The sequence below is a fragment of the Oncorhynchus clarkii genome, chromosome 12 (genome assembly GCF_045791955.1).
Source record: "Oncorhynchus clarkii lewisi isolate Uvic-CL-2024 chromosome 12, UVic_Ocla_1.0, whole genome shotgun sequence".
NCBI classification, from domain to species: Eukaryota; Metazoa; Chordata; class Actinopteri; order Salmoniformes; family Salmonidae; genus Oncorhynchus; species Oncorhynchus clarkii.
In genome coordinates, this window is record NC_092158.1 from 79,343,722 (window position 1) to 79,366,058 (window position 22,337).

General features: G+C 42.3%; 1 protein-coding gene across 1 annotated transcript in view; it reads left to right on the plus strand.

The window, feature by feature from the left end:
- Positions 1-12,802: 12,802 nt before the first annotated feature.
- Positions 12,803-22,337, plus strand: part of LOC139422284 (alpha-1,6-mannosylglycoprotein 6-beta-N-acetylglucosaminyltransferase B-like) — a 72,528-nt gene continuing 62,993 nt past the window's right edge. The window contains exons 1-2 of the mRNA XM_071173470.1: positions 12,803-12,870; positions 14,564-14,676. Coding sequence (XP_071029571.1) covers positions 12,803-12,870; positions 14,564-14,676 — 181 coding nt within the window. The remainder of the gene's footprint in view (positions 12,871-14,563; positions 14,677-22,337) is intronic.

Below are 22,337 nucleotides of genomic sequence, written 5' to 3' on the forward strand. Positions count from 1 at the left end.
AGCATCCTGACTGGTTGCATCACTGCCTGGTATGGCAACCTCTAGGCCTCTGTCCGCAAGGCACTACAGAGGGTAGTGCGAACATTCCAGTACATCACTGGGGCCAAGCTTCCTGCCATCCAGGACCTCTATACCAGGCGGTGTCAGAGGAAGGCCCTAAAAACTGTCAAAGACTTCAGCCACACTGGTCATAGACTGTTCTCTCTGCTACTACACGGCAAGCGGTACCGGAGCGCAAAGTCTAGGTCCAAGAGGCTTCTAAACAGCTTCTACCACCAAGCCATAAGACTCCTGAACACCTCATCAAATGGCTACCCAGTCTATTTTCATTGCCCCCCCCCCCTTTTACACCGCTGCTACTCTTTAATAACTCTACCTACTGCACATGTGCATATTACCTCAACTAACCGGTGCCCCCGCACTTTGACTCTGTACCGGTACCCCCCCTGTATATAGTCTCGCTATTGTTATTTTATTGCTGCTCTTTAACACTTGTTACTTTTATTTGTTATCCGTATCTTTTTATACTACATTGTTTGTTAAGTAAGCATTTCACTGCCTGTTGTATTCAGCGCATGTGACTAATATATTTTGATTTGATTATTTCAACTTAATTTGTCAATGAGGTGTGACGAATCTATGTGGAAAATTCGTTGGATTAAAAAAAAAATTGACGGTGAAATTTCAACCACAGGATTATGTTATCATGGTAACCAAAATTTAACAAACATACCATGCATAAAATATGTTGAATTTGTACCTGGGCAGGTAGGCTGGGCAGTACCTCCTGCTGGAGAATGAATGTATCTACAGCTACCTTTTGGTCTACCATCCAAGGTTATACCCAAGCCCAGCAATTATATGTTTCACAGACTATTACCAATGTGCTATCGTGATAATGATTGTTGAGAGATCTCTACTTAAAAACTAAATAGATTCACTGTTGCTATTGAAGTTATTCCACTGGGAAGATTTAACAGAGAAAATGAAATGTGACCATACTTAATCAATCATCAAGGATGTTATTTACGCCTGTATAGATTTGCAAAGTCATCAACAACAATTGGTTGAATTTAACCCAGAATTCAACTAAAAATAGACAATACAATAGACCTAGGGTTTCAAGCTCTGGTTGATTTGAATTGTAATGATAGTGATATTGAAATGTGTTTTGTTGTCAATGCAACCAAATATCAACATTTGAAGGAGATGTATCTTCTGCTTGGATAGTTCCATCTCTGCCACTGGCTTTAATTCCAGTTGGTCTACAAATAAAAAATGTATATTTTCATCCAAAAGTCAGTTAAAGAATATGACTAAATCTTGACATAAAATACATTTAAAGTTTAATTGAATTTATTCCTATTCTATAACTTTTATTGTTGGTTGAGATGGAGATGGGAATCCAACATATCAATGATTATTTTGTAGACAAAGTGGAATTAAATAACTTTAGAAATACAATGAATAGCATATTAACTAATTGACAAGTTAAAACCTTGGGGGTCTAAGCTGACATGGAATTGTTTTAAGATGGTCATACCATAGATCATTTTAGCTATTTAATTTAGAATTTGAAGACCCATTTAGGCAAAAAATATATATGAATTTGCCCTTCACTACTACAGCCAATAGAAACGCATTGAATAAATGGCAAAAATGACAGTCAAAAAGTAAATCATAAAGAATAAGGTTTTGAAGTGTCTGTCCTACGTGTATATCTAGGTGATATAAGAAATCTCAGGAAATATATATATTGTTACACATATTTAACCCCTTTTTTGTGGTAGGCACAAAACTACCTCCATACTTCCATTAATGTCTTTAACCGCTACTGGTTACCTTCAGATGAGTCCTGTGACACTTGTGGAGGTCATAGAGCAAAACCGAGAACACCATCCTGTTCGTGGGAATCTCCCTTTTCCACAGTGGGGGTCACATTAGTTTGTAGCACAAATGGTTCGGACGCTACAAACAGAAGTTGGTACTCAACTTTGTAGAGAAAAAACGAAGACTACCATCGTGAGAGTCTCCTCTTTCCATATTAGTTTGTAGGCCAAACTGTTCGGACGCTACAGATGTTTTCGCGAGAAGACCAATTTATGGAATGTTTCATGGTCTGACAAACAGCGCTGTAGCTTGGCCACCTTCCACCGTAGAAGGCCGCCATAGGTAGATGCGGTGGATTAAGACGCAGCCCATGCAATGAATCTCTACCTTAAATTTACTGATTTTGATGGGTATTTTTGTATTATGTTACTTAGATGGACGCACCTCTGCATCAATAAACTCTAGGGTTAACAAATGATATGTTGGATATGTCTCCAACTCAACCAAAAATAAAAAGTGACAAGAATGGGATTAAGCCAGTGGCTCAGATGGAACTATCCAAGCAGTAGATAAATCTACTGTAAATGTTGATATTTGGGTGAATTGTCAGCCAAATACAATTCAATATTACTTTCGTGTTACAGTAAATAACCTTAGCCTAAAGTTATCTTAGAAACGAATGTAACATTCAACCTTAAAATTAGTAACACATCCATGGCCACATTTGGAATTTACTGTAACTATACATTTCTTATGTAATCATATAAGCGTGCATGTTCAAGACAGCATGCATAGGTCATTACAGGTCTTTGGAGATCTTCACAATTGCTGTAATAATCTGTGCAGAATCTCAACCGGCATTGATCACTTGCACCATGTACTTTTAATGTAATCTCAACTGCAATCCAGGGCCTGGTTTCCCAATAGCGATGGAATTTAGGCTTACGAGTGTTTCATCTATATATATTTCTTACAATGGCCGAAGATGTACACTGAACAAAAATATGGGGTTGAGGTTAGGGTTCTGTGCAGGCTAGTCAAGTTCTTCCACAATGATCTCAACAAACCATTTCTGTATGGACCACGCTTTGTGCACGGGGGCACTGAAACAGGAAAGGGCCTTCCTAGAAACTGTTGCCACAAAGTTGGAAGCACAGACTCGTCTAGAATGTCATTGTATCCTGTTGAGGTGAGATTTCCCTTCACTGGAACTAAGTGGTCTATCCCAAACCATTAACAGCCCCAGACCATTATTTCTCCTCCACCAAACTTTACATTTGGCACTATGCATTGGGGCAGGTAGGGCACCCAGATTTGTTCATTTGACTGCCAGATGGTGAAGTGTGATTGATCACTCCAGAGAACCTGTTTCCACTGCTCCAGAGTCCAATGGCAGCGAGCTTTACACCACTCCTGCTCATGTTTGGCTTCTAGCAGGGCAGAAATCTTATGAACCGACTTGTTGGAAAGGTGGCATCCTATGACGGTGCCACGTTGAAAGTCACTGAGCTCTTCAGTAATGTTACGCGGAGTGGAACAGGGAAACCCAAGAGCGGACTCAGATGAAGAGACTGGGATGAAGTAACCAAAGTATTTATTGAAACACGGGGAAGACGGAGTGTAGGCCAGGGGAAGCTTGGGCGGGTTGCAGGAAACCAGGTGCGGAGGCTGAGGCTGGAGTGAGAGGAGTTGGGACAGGGTAAGCAGGTCCGGAGGGGAATCCAAGGGAACAGTAGAGTGGGAGATCCAGGACAGGGTAGCAGGATGAGGAGACAGGGACCAGAGTCAGAGAGGAAAACGATGTCAGGCAAGGAAACCATGCACAACATGATCTAAATAGTAACAAACGGCTAGAACCGTAGACTGACTGAGCAGATATTACAATCTGGCAGTGTGGAAGTGGCAGGACTGAGTATTTGTAGAGGTCTTGATTATGGAACAGGTTGCAGCTGGTGGGGATCTGCTCTGACTCCAGCACACCTGTCTCCGCCCACACAATCACACACACACACAGAGAGGGAAAGAGCACTGAGACACAGGATGAGCAGTAGAGGGCACGGCAGGAGCAGATGTAACAAGTAGGCCATTCTACTGCCAATGTTAGTGTATGGAGATTGCATGGCTGTGAACTTGATTTTGTGTGGCTGAAACATGTGTGGCTGAAACAGCCGAATCCACTAATTTGAAGGGGTGTCCACATACTTTTGTATGCAACTCTACTTGCTCACTAGCCTAACTTCCTTTCGTGGGCAATGATACGCCATGCCTGCTTGTTAACACTAGCAATTTACATCTAGATACATATTGAACTTCCATCCTCTCAGGCCAGGGGCACAAGGTTTAAATGTAATGTTAGATTAGAATCGTCGTTCCAATCATTGGCCAGTACGGAGAATTAAGTAAAACCAGTCCAAATCCATATCTCCATCGATGGCTAATTTAGGATAGGGGCGATTTTAGCTAGCTAGTTAGCTAGCCACCAGAGGAAAACAACACAACCATACATTTTTTTCTGCAATAATGAAGTTTGGCTTCAATAATGAAGTTTGGATTGGGCAAATCCAAACTGGCTTCCCATGACACGTTTTTTTTGTGCGCCAGCACCATACACAACTGAGCTCACTCAGTTTAGCTCAACGGTGATTGGTTATTATTTTATTTGTTTTATATCAAGGGATGCCAAATGCTCGCTGGCTTCCCTTGCATTCAATGCTACTGGCGGCAACAATGTCATACCCTTTCTGACCAGACAGCATCAGATAGATACCCTACACATACTGAGACAGACGAAAGATACATAGACGAAAGATAAATGATTTTGTATGTTTTTTGTTGTTGTTGTAAGTGTTTTGGGGGAAGCCTGGCTTTCCTTGGCAACCATGAATACACGTCACTGGGTCTATGTAGCCTACAGTAAGTAGGCTGTTTGTATTTTAATGCAGTCATCTCGGATTTCATTTTAAGCTGATTTTTATCCTTCGCTTGTTTGTAACAATTGCAAAGACATTGGCAACTTTATACTTGCGGTCAACTTCGTTGTGAAGTTATTAGTGGTCACAGAGCTTCAGATAAAAATCTTGGTTGTTTAGCGGAGATCTTCTGTGTATAAAGTGACAAGGTAGGGAAAAACGCGTCTAACGACAGACTTAGCTGTTCTATGAGTGGTCTGAGGCTGTATGAGTGGTCTGAGGCAGTAGGAGTGGTCTGAGGCAGTTGGTAAATTGAGTGGTCTGAGGCAGTATGAGTGGTCTGAGGCAGTTGGTATATTTCAATTGCAACTTTAGTAAGGATGGTATTGGGACGATGCTCCTACAAAAGTTCTAACTACGAACTTAGCCTTAAGATGCTTTTGGGAAACTGGGCCCAGGTCATTTGGCTCTGCTATTAGATATATATACAAAATATCTGACATTGTATTCCCATTTGAACTTTTCTGTGCTTTAAGATGGTTGAAAGCATAGTGATAACACATTGGAAATTCAACTAACTTTTGTCTGTCTTTTTTTAGTGGGTGAAAATAATTTGTAATCTCATTTATCAATGTCTCAACCAAATAGGACCCAATCAGTTATCCACGTTAAAATGACGTAGTGTGCTCAGTGGGATGTTACACTGAAACATATTGTCTTCATTGAGCCACTGCAGACAGTGCTGTCTGTCCAGTTGCGTGTGGCCATATCGACCACTGTGTACATGATGAATCAGCCCATAGAGGTGATGGAGGCGATAGAGCCCCTGAGAATAAAGGCCTCCCTCTGACTGTCAGCATGAGTCATCATGCTACTGGCAGCACATCACTGTGTTGGCTGTCTATCAGTGTCATTAGCTTGTATTAGTAAGTTCCCTTAATAAGGAATCAAACCCAGAATTAATTACAGTAGGTCAATGTGTTGACTCTTCACTTCATCTCGTAATTTCTACTTATTTTCCAACTTTAATGGAAGTAAGTTACAAACATTAGCTGTGATGGGCTTTCTATAGCCTAATTGTTATTGGTGAAATTATATATTTGGTGTTGACTATTTGTTGACAGGAGATGTAATTTTCATCATATGCCCTCACCAGCTAGGTTAGTCATCATTACGATGCCATTAGGACATCAGAGGTATTTTTCTTCCAATCTGTCTCAGTTGAATTAGCTTCAGCCTGTCCCAGGGTGTTTATACCATATGCAAATGTCTGACTGCCACTTCTGTTGTCATTGCACCTAGAACATCATAGTTCCTTGTCACGCTCTGTTACTCTCAACTCTCCCACTGAGGAAATTTAATTGTCTGAGATATCAAGTCAGGGGGTGTAATTTGACTTTAAAAGTATAGAATCGCCAGGAAATGGAAAACCCTGAGGATGGCACTTGAGAACCAGAGTGATGATTTGCCGGCCCATTTCAAAAGTGCTTTAGCAGTTTTGTCATTTCAATCAATTGGTTTTAGTGTAGGTCACAAAGAAAGTTAAGTTGAATAGCTTTTGAGACAAGTGGAAATATGTAAGTGTTTGGAAAATGAATTTAATGATGTCTCATACCATACCAGACATTTATCTGAGAATTATTCACAGTGGAGGGGTGAAATGAACTACACTACTGTGAAACAACAAACCTTGTCAAAAAGTCTGTTGAGGTTTGGTTCCCTCTTGTGTCACAGTGGTTAGTCACAGCTTTTGTTTCCCTATAGGACGGGATGCCCTGCAACTCTCCAATCTTGCCCCCCTCCCAGATGTCTGGCAGAAGAGCTGTGGGGGAAAATGCTGGACGGAGGCCAGATAATGTGTATCTAGGCCACCACTAAACTGTGTTTTATTCCATTCTGATCAGAGCTACAGTCTGTATGTAGGCCACTCACCACTAAACTGTGTTTTATTCCATTCTGATCAGAGCTACAGTCTGTATGTAGGCCACTCACCACTAAACTGTGTTTTATTCCATTCTGATCAGAGCTACAGTCTGTATGTAGGTCACTCACCACTAAACTGTGTTTTATTCCATTCTGATCAGAGCTACAGTCTGTATGTAGGCTACTCACCACTAAACTGTGTTTTATTCCATTCTGATCAGAGCTACAGTCTGTATGTAGGCCACTCACCACTAAACTGTGTTTTATTCCATTCTGATCAGAGCTACAGTCTGTATGTAGGCCACTCACCACTAAACTGTGTTTTATTCCATTCTGATCAGAGGTACAGTCTGTATGTAGGCCACTCACCACTAAACTGTGTTTTATTCCATTCTGAGCAGAACTACAGTCTGTATGTAGGCCACTCACCACTAAACTGTGTTTTATTCCATTCTGATCAGAGCTACAGTCTGTATGTAGGCCACTCACCACTAAACTGTGTTTTATTCCATTCTGATCAGAGCTACAGTCTGTATGTAGGCCACTCACCACTAAACTGTGTTTTATTCCATTCTGATCAGAGCTACAGTCTGTATGTAGGCCACTCACCACTAAACTGTGTTTTATTCCATTCTGATCAGAGCTACAGTCTGTATGTAGGCTACTCACCACTAAACTGTGTTTTATTCCATTCTGATCAGAGCTACAGTCTGTATGTAGGCTACTCACCACTAAACTGTGTTTTATTCCATTCTGATCAAAACTACAGTCTGTCTGTAGGCCACTCACCACTAAACTGTGTTTTATTCCATTATGATCAGAGCTACAGTCTGCGTGTAGGCCACTCACCACTAAACTGTGTTTTATTCCGTTCTGATCAGAGCTACAGTCTGTGTGTAGGCCACTCACCACTAAACTGTGTTTTATTCCGTTCTGATCAGAGCTACAGTCTGTATGTAGGCCACTCACCACTAAACTGTGTTGTATTCCATTCTGATCAGAGCTACAGTCTGTCTGTAGGCCACTCACCACTAAACTGTGTTTTATTCCATTCTGATCAGAGCTACAGTCTGTATGTAGGCTACTCACCACTAAACTGTGTTTTATTCCATTCTGATCAAAACTACAGTCTGTCTGTAGGCCACTCACCACTAAACTGTGTTTTATTCCATTCTGATCAGAGCTACAGTCTGTATGTAGGCCACTCACCACTAAACTGTGTTTTATTCCATTCTGATCAGAGCTACAGTCTGTCTGTAGGCCACTCACCACTAAACTGTGTTTTATTCCATTCTGATCAGAGCTACAGTCTGTATGTAGGCTACTCACCACTAAACTGTGTTTTATTCCATTCTGATCAAAACTACAGTCTGTCTGTAGGCCACTCACCACTAAACTGTGTTTTATTCCATTCTGATCAGAGCTACAGTCTGTATGTAGGCCACTCACCACTAAACTGTGTTTTATTCCATTCTGATCAGAGCTACAGTCTGTATGTAGGCCACTCACCACTAAACTGTGTTTTATTCCATTCTGATCAGAGCTACAGTCTGTATGTAGGCCACTCACCACTAAACTGTGTTTTATTCCATTCTGATCAGAGCTACAGTCTGTATGTAGGCCACTCACCACTAAACTGTGTTTTATTCCATTCTGATCAGAGGTACAGTCTGTATGTAGGCCACTCACCACTAAACTGTGTTTTATTCCATTCTGATCAGAGCTACAGTCTGTATGTAGGCCACTCACCACTAAACTGTGTTTTATTCCATTCTGATCAGAGCTACAGTCTGTCTGTAGGCCACTCACCACTAAACTGTTTTATTCCATTCTGATCAGAGCTAGAAAGTCTCAGTGAAAGAGAGCTATGGATTTTTCATCTTTGTTAATGACAGTGAAACTAAGGAGTTTGATGATACATGATCGGGGAGTGTGAAACAACACAAACATAGTATCTTTTCTAGTTAACACAGTCACAGCTCAACATAAAGTAGTCACTTTTAAGAGTTCTATTGCCCTCCCAGAGGGGTTTTTCCTCTGTGAACTCGCATGAAAAGCATAAAACTACAGAGTAGTGAGCAACAGCAGCAGATAGAACAAAGAGAGTTAGCTAGGGCTCTATTGTTTCTACTATATGGTTTGTGCTGAGCGCTGTGACTGAGCACACCAGGTCCTGAAGGTTGTGCAGTACTAACATGTTATGCCTTAAAGCCAATTTTGATGCAAACACACACACACGCACACACACGCACACACACACACACACACACACACACGCACACACACACACACACACACACACACACACACACACACACACACACACACACACACACACAGTATCTCGTCCTGACATATCCTGCTACAAATGTCAGTCTGCTCTTTAATGAGTTTCCTTCCTGTCCAAACAAATAATTTGAAGGTCATTATAAATTAAAAGAGGGACCAATGCACTGCTCATGTAATTAATTAAAATGCATTTATTGTATGGCATGTTCAATGCAAACAAAGATGAAAAACTCTGACATGTTTTGGCTGCATGGCCTTCGTCAGGGAGTACAAAAATATGATAATGCAATGTCCTCTTTTGAACAGCTTTTCCAATAAACCCTGATTGGAAGAGGGAGTGGTTACAGAATTCATGGGACAACACCTAGTAAGCAATAACATACACATAAAAAAGTGAAGTACTGTAGATATGTTATCAAAATGCAAATCACAGCTAGAAGCATCAGAACCTCTAGAAAAGTAGTTCTAACCTTGAATATGACTGGGCAAAGTGATAAGAATAGGAGGATGGCACTAGATCACTAGATCACAGCAGACATGGACCACCGCAGTCTAAACATAGCCGAGGGAAATAGAGCAATATGTCCACTAGATGACAGCAAAGGGACCTCCTACGACCCTGCAGGAAAGGTGAGAAATCCATATCTTCATTTAAACCAGGGTACCTAATGGCCTGTAGTTGTAAATCCATATCTTCATTTAAACCAGGGTACCTAATGGCCTGTAGTTGTAAATCCAAAGACTTTCCCTTTGGTTTAGCTGTTTAAGACGGTCCCATTTTCTAATTGAGGCCGGAACATGATCAATACCCGTAGCTTGTAGGGAGGCAGGGTTGCCATGGTGTAAGGACTTGTAGTGCCTTGCCATGGGGTAATCTTCGTTGCCTACCCGTATGGCGCACTTGTGTTTGTCATTTAGGGTGGGACATCTCTTAAAGCTTATGACTGGTGGCTCTGGGAAGACTTTGCATAGTAGCGTATCACTTTGGATGATTCCGCAATTATTTTTTATGTTTCTTTTAATGTTCTCTGCTTCAGTGCTATATTTTGTACCAAAGTACACTCTCTGGTGCATCACGAGGCGTTCCCCTTTGCAACAAGTTCTCTCTATCAAGTCGTCTAGCCATTATACCTGGATCTTTCAGGACCTGAGCGCTGTAACCCTGGTTCAAGAAGCGATTCTCCAATTCAGCTGTAGTCTTTTTCCTGATTCTGCGGACTCTTTGGAATTGGCCATATGGAATGTTCTCTTTTAGCCTTCTGGGGTGAAAGCTGTCTGCCCTCAGAATTGTATTCCCATCGGTAGGCTTCCTTAAGATTGATGTGTGCAAACAAACTTGGTCATTTTTACTGATGTCAAGGTCGAGAAAATGAATGTTATCCTTCTGTCTACCAAAACCTACTATTGTGTACCTTAGCAGCTTCTGTCTATGAAAACCTATTATTGTGTACCTCAGCAGCTTCTGTCTATGAAAACCTACTATTATGTACCTTAGCAGCTTCTGTCTATGAAAACCTATTATTGTGTACCTTAGCAGCCTCTGTCTATCAAAACCTATTATTGTGTACCTCAGCAGCTTCTGTCTATCAAAACCTGCTATTATGTACCTTAGCAGCTTCTGTCTATCAAAACCTATTATTGTGTACCATAGCAGCTTCTGTCTACCAAAACCTACTATTGTGTACCGTAGCAGCTTATGTCTATGAAAACCTGTTATTGTGTACCTTAGCAGCTTCTGTCTATGAAAACCTATTATTGTGTACCTTAGCAGCTTCTATCTATGAAAACCTATTATTGTGTACCTCAGCAGCTTCTGTCTATGAAAACCTACTATTATGTACCTTAGCAGCTTCTGTCTATGAAAACCTATTATTGTGTACCTTAGCAGCTTCTATCTATGAAAACCTATTATTGTGTACCTCAGCAGCTTCTGTCTATGAAAACCTATTATTGTGTACCTTAGCAGCTTCTATCTATCAAAACCTATTATTGTGTAACTTAGCAGCTTCTGTCTATGAAAATCTATTATTGTGTACCTTAGCAGCTTCTGTCTATGAAAACCTACTATTGTGTACATTAGCAGCGCCTCCCTTCCTCCTTTTTTACAAAATAATGTGAAGGGTTGAACTTGTCATCTTAAATGAATGTGAGCTGACTGTCAATGCCTTTGAAGCCAGAGCTGGGGTATAATGCCATTCTCCACACCATGACCGTACCAGGCCTGCCAGAGAGCCCTGTCGTGTCAGTCTGATTCAGGGCTCATAGGACTGCATGAAAATGGTTTCCATAGCAGCAGGGATGTAGATTGCTCTCTGTCATAGTAGGGATGGCCCTGGGTGACCTCAAGAATGGCTGCCTCCTCTCTGTCTTTCTGTCTCTTCTCTGTGATTTATTGCCTTAACCCAATGACATACTCCTCTCTCTCTCCTCTCTGACTAGTCCTGCAGGTGCAGGAGCACAAGTGGTCAGGCTGGTCACAGACATGTTGATTTTCATGGGTGTCTGAATTAAATCTAGGGATTGTGACAATCGGTTTCATTTATCTCTCCTCCAGTTTTCAGGTCTCATATCATTAGTTATCATATTTTATATAAAACATTTTCACTAGGTTACAAAAAGCCAGAGGGAGGATAGAGGATACTTTGTGGAAAGGTGATCATTCAACTTTGTGAGTAACTTCTGCCCATAGTTACCTAGCTATATATTAGAATAGTAGAGTAGATTCTTAGCAATTGGATTCATAGAATGGGCCAAAGCAGGCTAGTCTAACAGGTGCAAACTCTTCACTGATCCTAGTCAGTGAAGACCACCAGTCACACTGCAGCTGTCGATAAGAGACTTGGTTTGAGTGTCCTCCCATTCAGACCATTGAGTGCTGCTGTTGATAAACTCAGCAAAAAAAAAAAGAAGTCCTCTCACTGTCAACTGCGTTTATTACAATGATGTGAAGTTATTATTACAATCTGTGAAGTTATTTTAATTTTTACGAATTATCTTTGAAAGACAGGGTCCTGAAAAAGGGACGTTTCTTTTTTTGCTGAGTTTATGTCTGCTCAGCTGCTGACGGAACTGGCCATGGTGCTGAAAGTAAAAAAGTAGGCCACAGCGTCAACGGATGTGAAAAAATCTGGTATGTAAATTTAAAGTAAATTTTACTGTCCAAAGACTAAACATGTATTTTCTTATTGAATAGCTTGTGTGCTTTTAAATGAAAACTGTAGGAACTAGGCTTTCTATTATTGAGACCAATTCACTGCTATTTTGATTTAGGCTTCTGTGCAGAGCTGACTGGGACATTTTTATGAAAACAGGAGTAATTTGTCCTGCAATACTGAAACTTTTGATTGTATGTATCACTCGTTAGATGGCGCTGCACTGAAGACAGATCTAGGCTACTTGCACAATCTGAAAATACACAGCCAGAAAGCGAATGGAGCCTAGCACACGTTGTGTGCTCACTGGTGAGCAATGGACTTTTATGCTCGATAACTCTGCTACCCTTTTCCCAACTTGAAACACATACACGTTTACCATGTTAACAATGAGAGGAGTGAACAATATTACTTGTGTTTTTCCAACAGAACGGCTAGGACTCCGGAGTCAGGGTTAATTTACGGACTAATTTAAACTCAGCGGAAGCAAACTATTGTATGCAGCTGGGCAAGCGGAGTGTATTCCGTCCGAACTTTACTAAACCAAGCACGTGCAGTATTGGTTATCCGATTCCGAAGTCGATGTATCGATATTTTTAAAGCTCTATTCATTCATAGTTACTATTTATGTTTGCGCTTAGGACACTGTGAAATATACACAATGTTGTGGGCTCTTTGCGTTTTCTCCTTCTCCGGAAAATGAGTGCTGTGAACACAGACTATTCAACTATGGTGAGAAGATGTCTTCTGACGTTCAAACCATTCAGGTAAGCATTCACATGTAGGCTACTGTTCTCGTGGTCTCGATGTACAGGCAGTGTTCCCTCTCTGTGTAGCCTAAGTCTCAAATTGAGTTGAAAAAAATGAGTTCACATGAAAATGGGAACGTCATGAGTAGACTACAACAAACTCACAGTGGTCAGGTTGCCTTGACAGAAGTACACACCTGTGATGTCATAGAAGTGTGAAAATGGATCTGTCATGTCAGAAATATGTTATGACATCCTCATAAAAGCAAGGAGTAGGCAAACTGCATAACGGATCAAGGTGCATTGCAGATAGTGCACAACAAGACTGAATATGAACTACATATTTCTACAGTAGTTTGCATGTATTTTCCCCTGTACACAGAATGACATGCATGTACCTATACAGAAGGCCTATGCACTTGACACTTGAGTCAATATAGATCAGTGCATTGTTTCAGAGCTCTTGGGCATACTCTGATCACTATGGTAAACCTGAACTCTGCCAGCACTCTAAAGGCAGTTAGGCTTGTGCCTAGTGTCTACTGTGAGTGAATTCATTGGTGTGTAGAATGTGTTCAGTGGCATGCAAACACACAAAGGTACAGATCAGCTGACAGTAGGTGATATCAACTAGTTTTCTGTATTTCTGAACACACTGGTTTTAGCTTTCATGAGCACAACACTCAGCTCTTCACCATTAGCCCAACTATTGGACAGTGATGGAGTATGACATCGCTCTTAGGCAGTAAGAGTGTAATATATCCTCTGAATTAAATGAAGCTCTCTTTTAAAGGGCTACCCTTAGGATGAGAAGAAAGAAAGCATATCATAACCCGTGTTAAATGAGCAGCAAGTGATGTGAGCTGTGGTGTGTGATATGTAAATCTAGCTCTCCATCCAGCAGCTCTCCTCTGGAGGAATGGACCGGAATGGTTTCAAATATTTCAACATTTGCATGAGCATTTCTCAGTGGATCACTTTTTTTCACGCAAGGATGTCATCTACAGTTTGAAAGGCATCTGTTATGAGCATTCATTTCCACCCACCATTCTGAACATTTGAACATGTCTACAGGGATTGTGGTTGCAGTCACACATATGCAACTGTAATCCTTAATGTTATAATTTTTCAGTTGACTTTACATGCATTGTGTTGTACACAAGACCCATGTACTGTATGTAATATGCCATTATCCTTTGTCCACAACCAGATCCCCAGCATTGCCGTAGGTAGATTAGTTAAGAATGATGATTAGAGATGGATGAATTATCAATCAGTCTTGACAATTGGATTCTCTGCACTCTGTTAAATGGCAAGAAATGCAGTGATGGGATCAAAACACTAAGTGAAACCTAAGTGGACTCAAAAAAACTAAGTAAAATCATTTGTTTTCATGATGCCGTCAGCTCCCATTTGCCGAGCTATACGAGGTGCACCTGACTACCCCCATGAAAAGAATTGCAACGCATTAGACCAATGGCCATCGAATTCAAACTTGTCATCTTTAAGTTTCTTTGTTATTTTGCATCATCTTCTTGTGCCCCATTCCTTTTGTACTGTACAGCTCTTTTGCTTTCATTTTGACAGTTGACCCCCCCTCTTCTCTTCTCCCCTGCCTTAACTCCCTCGTTTTTCTCTTATTGTTCCCCCTGAGTTCTAACCCTGAGTCTTGCTCTCTGTCTCCTGGTTGCCCTGGTCCCTGTCCCTGCAGGATCTTTGTGGCGGGGATCGGATTCTTCAGCCTGTGCTTCCTAATGACCTCCCTGGGGGGACAGTTCTCGGCCAAGCGACCCGGAGACACTCCCTTCACCATGCGGGCCGAAGGTAAGCTCCAGAATACAGACATTACAGCGTCTCTCTCTCGGTAAAGCCTGGCAGCCTCTGACTACATACGTTCTCTGCACACAATAAACATGGAAGAACACGCTCAGTGCAGCAGAAGCCCTTGATTGCAGGCAGCCGGCTGACAGACCTCATCAGTCTGCTGCTCACCAGGTGGGGGTTAGGGGGCTTGGGTCTTGTTACTCTCCCCTCACCTCCCTGTAGTCTTGCTAAGATGTCACCCCCTCCAGGTCTTTAGAATTCACCCTGGTCAGTGTTCCGTGCTCTGGGAAAGCAGGCTCTTAATTTTCGGAGCACGTTATCTGTGTTTGTTCTATGTGCCCCTGCATTTATATCACAGTGCACAGATCATTTAGAAGAGTCAATGTTAGCTTGGACTCTGTTGCCTCTCAGCTTTATTACAGCCTGACACTCTGACACTGTCTCATCCTCATTGGGCAATGTGGGCATTAGCAGGTGACACAACCACCCAACAGAACAATAGAAAGTCAAGAGAACTTTGTTTTACAGATGATTTGCTTTATGGTTTGTTCAGCAGTGATGCATGCTTGTAGACTAAAATGCTGCTGCAGTGCAGTGATAATACACAGTACAGTAGGAATCTCTAGTGACCGTTTGTTTGTCTGTGTGAAAGCCTGATCTAAAGCAGAATCCCTCTCTGTCCTCCAAACTGTGGTTAAAATCCATAAGTGATGGATAATCTTCATACAATGTAATCCTCCGTGCTGCACGCCAAACCCCAGCAGAGATAGGGAGAGGGATGTGGGCAGGGAGAGGAAGACTGGAACGCTGCCTGATAAATTAACCACTCACAGGCTGCAGTCTAGGGAAGGCATTTGGCCCTCAGCTCATTAAACACTGCCTGTTACCCAACCAGGGAAAGCCAGGCTAAGTAAACCCTGAGCCTGTGTGTGTGTAATGAATGGGCAGGATGGAGGTCAGTGTTCATTGGAGCAGCACCAGGATAGTATACACCAGGTCAGCTACTTCTGGCCCCAGGAGTGACACAGAGAGCCTGTTGACTGTGCAATCTGCTTTAGTGATGAGGGTCTTTTAGTGCACCCGCGCGCACACACAATTTGTGTTTTGCAAGCGGGAGTAAAAAGGCTTGGGGCCAAGTAAATGGGGGATCGTTTTACGTATTAGACCAACTGAGCATAGAAATATATCCCAGATTGACTGTGATGGTAATAAGCCTTTTAGTAGAGCTCATGAATGGACCAATAGTTGATAGAGGAGGAGTTTAGAGGAGGAAGAACAATGATTCCAAGCAACACCCTCTTTTTGAAGTTTCCAGTCTGTTATTTGAACTCAATCAGCATGACAGAGTGATCTCCAGCCTTGTCCTTGTCAACACTCACACCTGTGTTAACGAGAGAATCACTGACATGATGTCAGCTGGTCCTTTTGTGGCAGGGCTGAAATGCAGTGTAAATGGTTTTAGGGGATTCAGTTAATTTGCATGGCAAAGAGGGACTCACTTACAACCACAAGATAAAGCCTCAACAAAACTGTTAGGACAGTCCACTATTTTTCTGTTCATTATAGACAATACAGTCATTAGAGGCAGCCGGAGCCTATCATAACATGTTGTCCATAATGTTCTTTCAGAGAAGACTAAATAAAATTTGAGTAGATACGGTATACTACTATACAATAAATGATGATGCTGTAGGCTAGTGGGAGGGCAACAAATCAATGAATCGTTTGTAGATTCTGCCCAGATCCTGTCTGTATAGTATCCAACTATGCAAGCTTTGATGCTATTTACATTGGATGATCTGTTTGTCTAGGGCTTTATGGGCTTGTTGTGTGGACAGGGAGATAATTAGCAGGCATACCGGCTCTGTTGTAGGATTCTCCCTGCTTGGATTAGTGACCACACTGGGGATATACACAATGTTATACAGAATTGATACCCAACAATGAAATAGAATAGATTCCTAAGGTTTCATACAGACCGTGTTTGAATCTTGCATTTCAGTTACCTCCACTTATTGATATGTCTCAATTCAGACCTGTTTGAGTCAACATCAATACCAATCAATATATTGTAGCCTATTCTCAGTGACTGCTGTTGCTAATTTCTTATTGATAGTACTATTTGCTTTTTCTGTCCCGTTGCTTCACCTGGCTACACCCAGTAGACCACTGAAATAATGTGTCTGTATACGTTTACCCCATTATTGGTGCAGGTTAACATTTTTGGGGATGAGTCTTGTCCGTGATGCAGAACTGAGTGATATCCACTAGATGTGCCAGCTGCAAAGTCAACATTAGCTATATTGTAAAAATGAATGAAAACAAAATGTAGGTTAGTGTTAGGCATTAGGGTTAGCAGTGTGGTTGGGGTTGTATGACTTTGTGGCTGGGCCAGCTAGTGACCACTGAGCAGAGCTGCCTCCAGCACATGAGTCATCCCAATAAATGCTCTCCTGCATTATGCAGGTGGTCTTTCATGGAACGTGAAACTAATGATGTGGTGGGGGACTATTTCCTGGAAAGGACGAAGGCGTAAAAGAGGGAAACGTTAGAGAGGATCAATCTTAAAGGCTGCAGAGGTGTTCCAGGGGCTTCTAATTATGTCTTTGAAGCCCTCCCTCACAGATACCCCTTTTTCCATAGGGGCTATTAACGTGGCCCTGCCTGGTTGTTGGGTAGATGGAGGAAGGGTAAAGTTCATGAGCTCCAAGATTCCCTTGGCAGGCTGATGCTGTTTAAATGGTTGATATACAGTAGTTTGGATGTAAACATTTTGTCTATCCCACCTGTACTGCTGAGAGATGAGAGGCAGAAGTTCCATTGTGCTGTTCCACAGACTCAATCTGAGTAGCTATTCTATCAGACTCGCTATACGCACTCAATCAGAGCTAGGTTACAGTACTGTAGCATCCTTTAAGGAACCACCCATTATGAAGCTGTCACTGTAACAGTGTGTTTGTGTACTAGGCCTAAGGTGTTCTCTCAGCAAAATGCCACTGATGGATGTTGGTACACATCTAATTAACAGGAGGAGTCTGGCGCTAATATGGGGCCAGGGAAGTAGACTGGCTCACACACGTATTAGGCCCGGAGGCCAAGTGAGGGGTAATAACTCATGAACTCTCACCCCATATGTTGTTTTCCCCTACATCTTGTAACCCATAGTAGGTCATGTATTGCGTCAGAAAACATAGTGGTTGGGCAGGAGCCACTAAGGTGAGGATGAAACGGAGAGAGCTCATGAACTATTTTGCAGGATGTACACGAGTGAAAATCTAATTTGACCTCCATTCAATGTCATGGCTATCTTGTCACAATGTGTTCAATGAAATGCTAATAATGCAGTTAAATCCATAAAAGTGCAAGGACTTCCACTGCAGCTATGTTCAGTGACGCTTTCATGACAACGATAAACCATGTATTGTGTAGCTCAGCAGTCATCACTACCTAAAGTAGAGCAATTAACTGAAGTGAAGACATGGCTTTTTACTGTACAGGTCTCTAAAAAAAACCATCAATTGCCTCAGTGAAAGTAAAATGGCACGCTTGAAACAGAGGGCGGTCTTCTCAGAAGTGGTTTTGAAAAAAAGGGAAGAATTGGCCTTTGTTACAGCATGCATGTGTAGTCCCCACGGACAGAGAGACACTGCAGGAGGGCCAGCAGGCTGTGTAGTCCCCACGGACAGAGAGACACTGCAGGAGGTCCAGCAGGCTGTACTGAGGTGAGCTGCTGTGACTAAAGAAGACATGAGCTTCCATCAGGGTGGCCAGACAGAGATGGATGCTTTTCTGTTGGATTTTGAAAAGCTCACGACAGCCATGTTGTACATATCTTTCTCACTCTATTTTCCATGATAGACAGTGACATTTTGCGGAAGGAAAATACCATGTTTCTACGGGTAGGGAGGCTGCACAAATGTTTTTGATACCTAGCAGATCTGATGGCATCCACCAGGGTAAGAAGGCATGGGGTTCTGCAGAGGAGAGAGGAGAGAAACCTCAAAGATTCCTCATCTTGAGCAGCTGAAAGGATTTAGTCATCTTGACTCTGTGTTGATTGATCGAACCTTCATCCAGTGAAAACACTGTCACAGTCATTAAGGGATTTTCCTTGTGCTCTCACAAACATTATTTCTAGAAGAGAAACTAATATGTAAAATTACAGTGCAAACCTTTTTAAAGTTGTATAACTACCTGGAAGTCAATCTGGATAAGAGCGCCTGCTAAATGACTAAAATGTCAAATTTAAATGATGAATTAGTTCTCTGGAGTGTTCAAGTATACAAAGAACACCTTCCTAATATTGAGTTGCATCCCTTTTGCCCTCTGAACAGCCTCAATTAGTTGGGGCATGGACTCTACAAGGTGTTGAAATCATTCCACAGGGATGCTGGCCAATGTTGACTCCAATGCTTCCCAAGTGTCAAGTTGGCTGGATGTCCTTTTGGGTGGTGGACCATTCTTGCTACACACAGGGGAAACTGTTAAGCGTGAACCCAGCAGCGTTGCAGTTCTTGACACACTCAAACCAGTGCGCCTGGCACCTACTACCATACCCCGTTCAAAGGCACTTAAATCTTTTGTTTAGCCCATTCACCCTCTGAATGACAAACATGAATGCCTAATGCTGAACACAGTAGTCAGTATGTATTGTATTGTTTGAAGGAGTGTGTGAGAGAACTGGATGTGTGTACATTACATTGAATCAGAAACCTATCAGAGGTCCTTGTGCAGAGTCCCTGACTCAGCGGTTCCCCTCTTTGTGTTGTTGGTGGGGTCCGATTTCTTATTTACCCTGTAAATACCGGGCCACGTTCTATCATAACATAAGAATGATGGTGGTGGGAGGTCAAATGTGAACTGAATGCTGAATGTAAACATTGTTAGTATCTACATCAAAGCTCCCCATCTAGTTCCACCTTATGTCTGCCATTCATACCAATGAAGAAGACTGGCTTTCAACTTGCTTGTGGTTCTCCTAAAATGTGTTTTGGGTTTGTTTGTGTCTGTGTATATTGTCTGTAGGGAGAGGGAGGCTTAATAGGAGGAAGAGGCAGGTTTTTAATTGAAGCCGTGGAGAAGCATAGACAGACAGTTTCCTCTTTCTGGGCTGTCAGGTGCAATGAGAGAGAGGATAAGTGACAGAGGTTGTCGGCTCTAATAGGTTCTGGTTCTGTCAGCTCCCCCATGGCTGCCGGGTACACTAGAGCAACTCAATCTCAATCAGTCCTCCTGTTAATGAATATTTGTATGAGGAGTGAGAGCAGCAGGGATAGGGGGAGTGTGAATCTACCAATCTAGCAGGTGAGAGGGGAAGTTTGGGAGGGTCTGACACCCCAAGGGTCCTCAACCAGGAAAACAACACACACACGTACACACACACACAGTACTCTCGAGTTATATGTACCAACATTTCTCAGTTGTACACAATCTTGTACAAAACCGTATGAAAAACTGAAGGCTAATTGTCAATAGGGATATGCATAAATATAATGTTTTATGCGGAAACCACCAACAATTCAATACAGTATGGTATGTGCAGGGTCAGGTATGTGTGTCTGCCTATGCATGTTATAGCCAAGACATTGAATAGATTTAATCAATATTTGTCTCTTTTTTGCTACTGTAGGTAGCATTAGTTGGCTGTACCTATGCTAAAACCTATATTTTTCATCTTATAGCTTGTTCTCTCCTTTTTAAATAGTGAGCCAACATGCCTTCAGCACTTTTATTTCCCTGACTGATCAAAACAAATTTTCTCATGCTCTCTCTTGTCTCTCTGCAGCAGACCAGAGGAGGCTGGTGGGAGGAGCTATAGGAGGACCGGCTCATTGTAAAGACTAGGATGGAATTATTGGAATGGTATCAAAAACATAAAACATATGGAAACCACATGTTGGACTCTGTTCCATCCCAGCCTCCTCTGCAGCAGACATTTAATGGGCATTATGTTTGGAACATCAAATCGCAATAAAATCGCAAGTATTAAATCACAATTGTGGTGGTTATTTCTTTATTATCAAATGAGGAGAGACAAACTTATCACACAAGTCAGAGTTCTACTTAGTCTTTATTCACGTATTAATAAGGAAAGCAGGTGAATGATGTGAATGATCTGCAATAACGATGCCTGGTCGACGAACCACCCCTAGATGATTTGTTGAGAGCCCCGACACAAAGATGAATGTGCAAGTAGAGACACTGGGGTGCAAAGGAGCAAGATAAATAAATAAATAAATAAATAAATAAATACTGTATGGGGATGAGGTAGGTAGATAGATGGGCTGTTTACAGATGGGCTATGTACAGGTGCAGTGATCTGTGAGCTGCTCTGACAGCTGGTGCTTAAAGCTAGTGAGGGAGATATGAGTCTCCAGCTTCAGAGATTTTTGCAGTTCGTTCCAGTCATTGGCAGCAGAGAACTGGAAGGAAAGACAACCAAAGGAGGAATTTAATTGGCTTTGGGGGTGACCAGTGAGATATACCTGCTGGAGCGCGTGCTACGAATGGGTGCTACTATGGTGACCAGTGAGCTGAGATAAGGCGGGGCTTTACCTAGCAGAGACTTGTAGATAACCTGTAGCCAGTGGGTTTGGCGACGAGTATGAAACGAGGGCCAACCAACGAGAGCATACAGGTCACAATGGTGGGTAGTGTATGGGGCTTTGGTGACAAAACGGATGGCACTGTGATAGACTGCATCCAGTTTGTTGAGTAGAGTGTTGGAGGCTATTTTATAGATGACATCACTGAAGTTGAGGATCAGTAGGATGGTCAGTTTTACGACTGTATGTTTGGTAGCATGAGTGAAGGATGCTTTGTTGCGATATAGGAAAACGATTCTAGATTTAATTTTGGATTGGAGATGCTTAATGTGAATTACTGTCTAACCAGACACCTAGATATTTGTAGTTGTCCATGTATTCTAAGTCAGAGCCGTCCAGAGTAGTGATGTTGGACGGACGAGCAGATGTGGGCAGTGATCGGTTGAATAGCAGGCATTTAGTTTTACTTGCGTTTAAGAGTAGTTGGAGGCCACGGAAGGAGAGTTGTATGGCATTGAAGCTCGTCTGGAGGTTAGTTAACACAGTGTCCAAAGAGGGGCCAGAAGTATACAGAATGGTGTCGTCTGCGTAGAGGTGTACCAGATATTCACCAGCAGCAAGAGCAACATCATTGTTGTATACAGAGAAGAGAGTCTGCCCGAGGGTTGAAACCTGTGGCACCCCCATAGACTGCCAGAGGTCCGGACAACAGGCCCTCCGATTTGACACACTGAACTCTATCAGAGAAGTAGTTGGTAAACCAGGCGAGGCAATCATTTGAGAAACCAAGGCTGTCGAGTCTGCCGATGAGGATGTGGTGATTGACAGAGTCGAAAGCCTTGGCCAGGTCGATGAATACGGCTGCACAGTAATGTCTCTTATCGATGGCGGTTATGATGTCGTTTAGGACCTTAAGCGTGGCTGAGGTGCACCCATGACCAGCTCTGAAACCAGATTGCATAGCGGAGAAGGTACGGTGGGATTCGAAGGAGAAAGGAGAAATGGTGGGGGCTTTGGCGGGTTGCTGTGGAGGGTGCCCCGGGCAGTTGGCCGAGGTAGAGGTAGCCAGGTGGAAAGCATGTCCAGCCGTAGAGAAATGCTTATTGAAATTCTCAA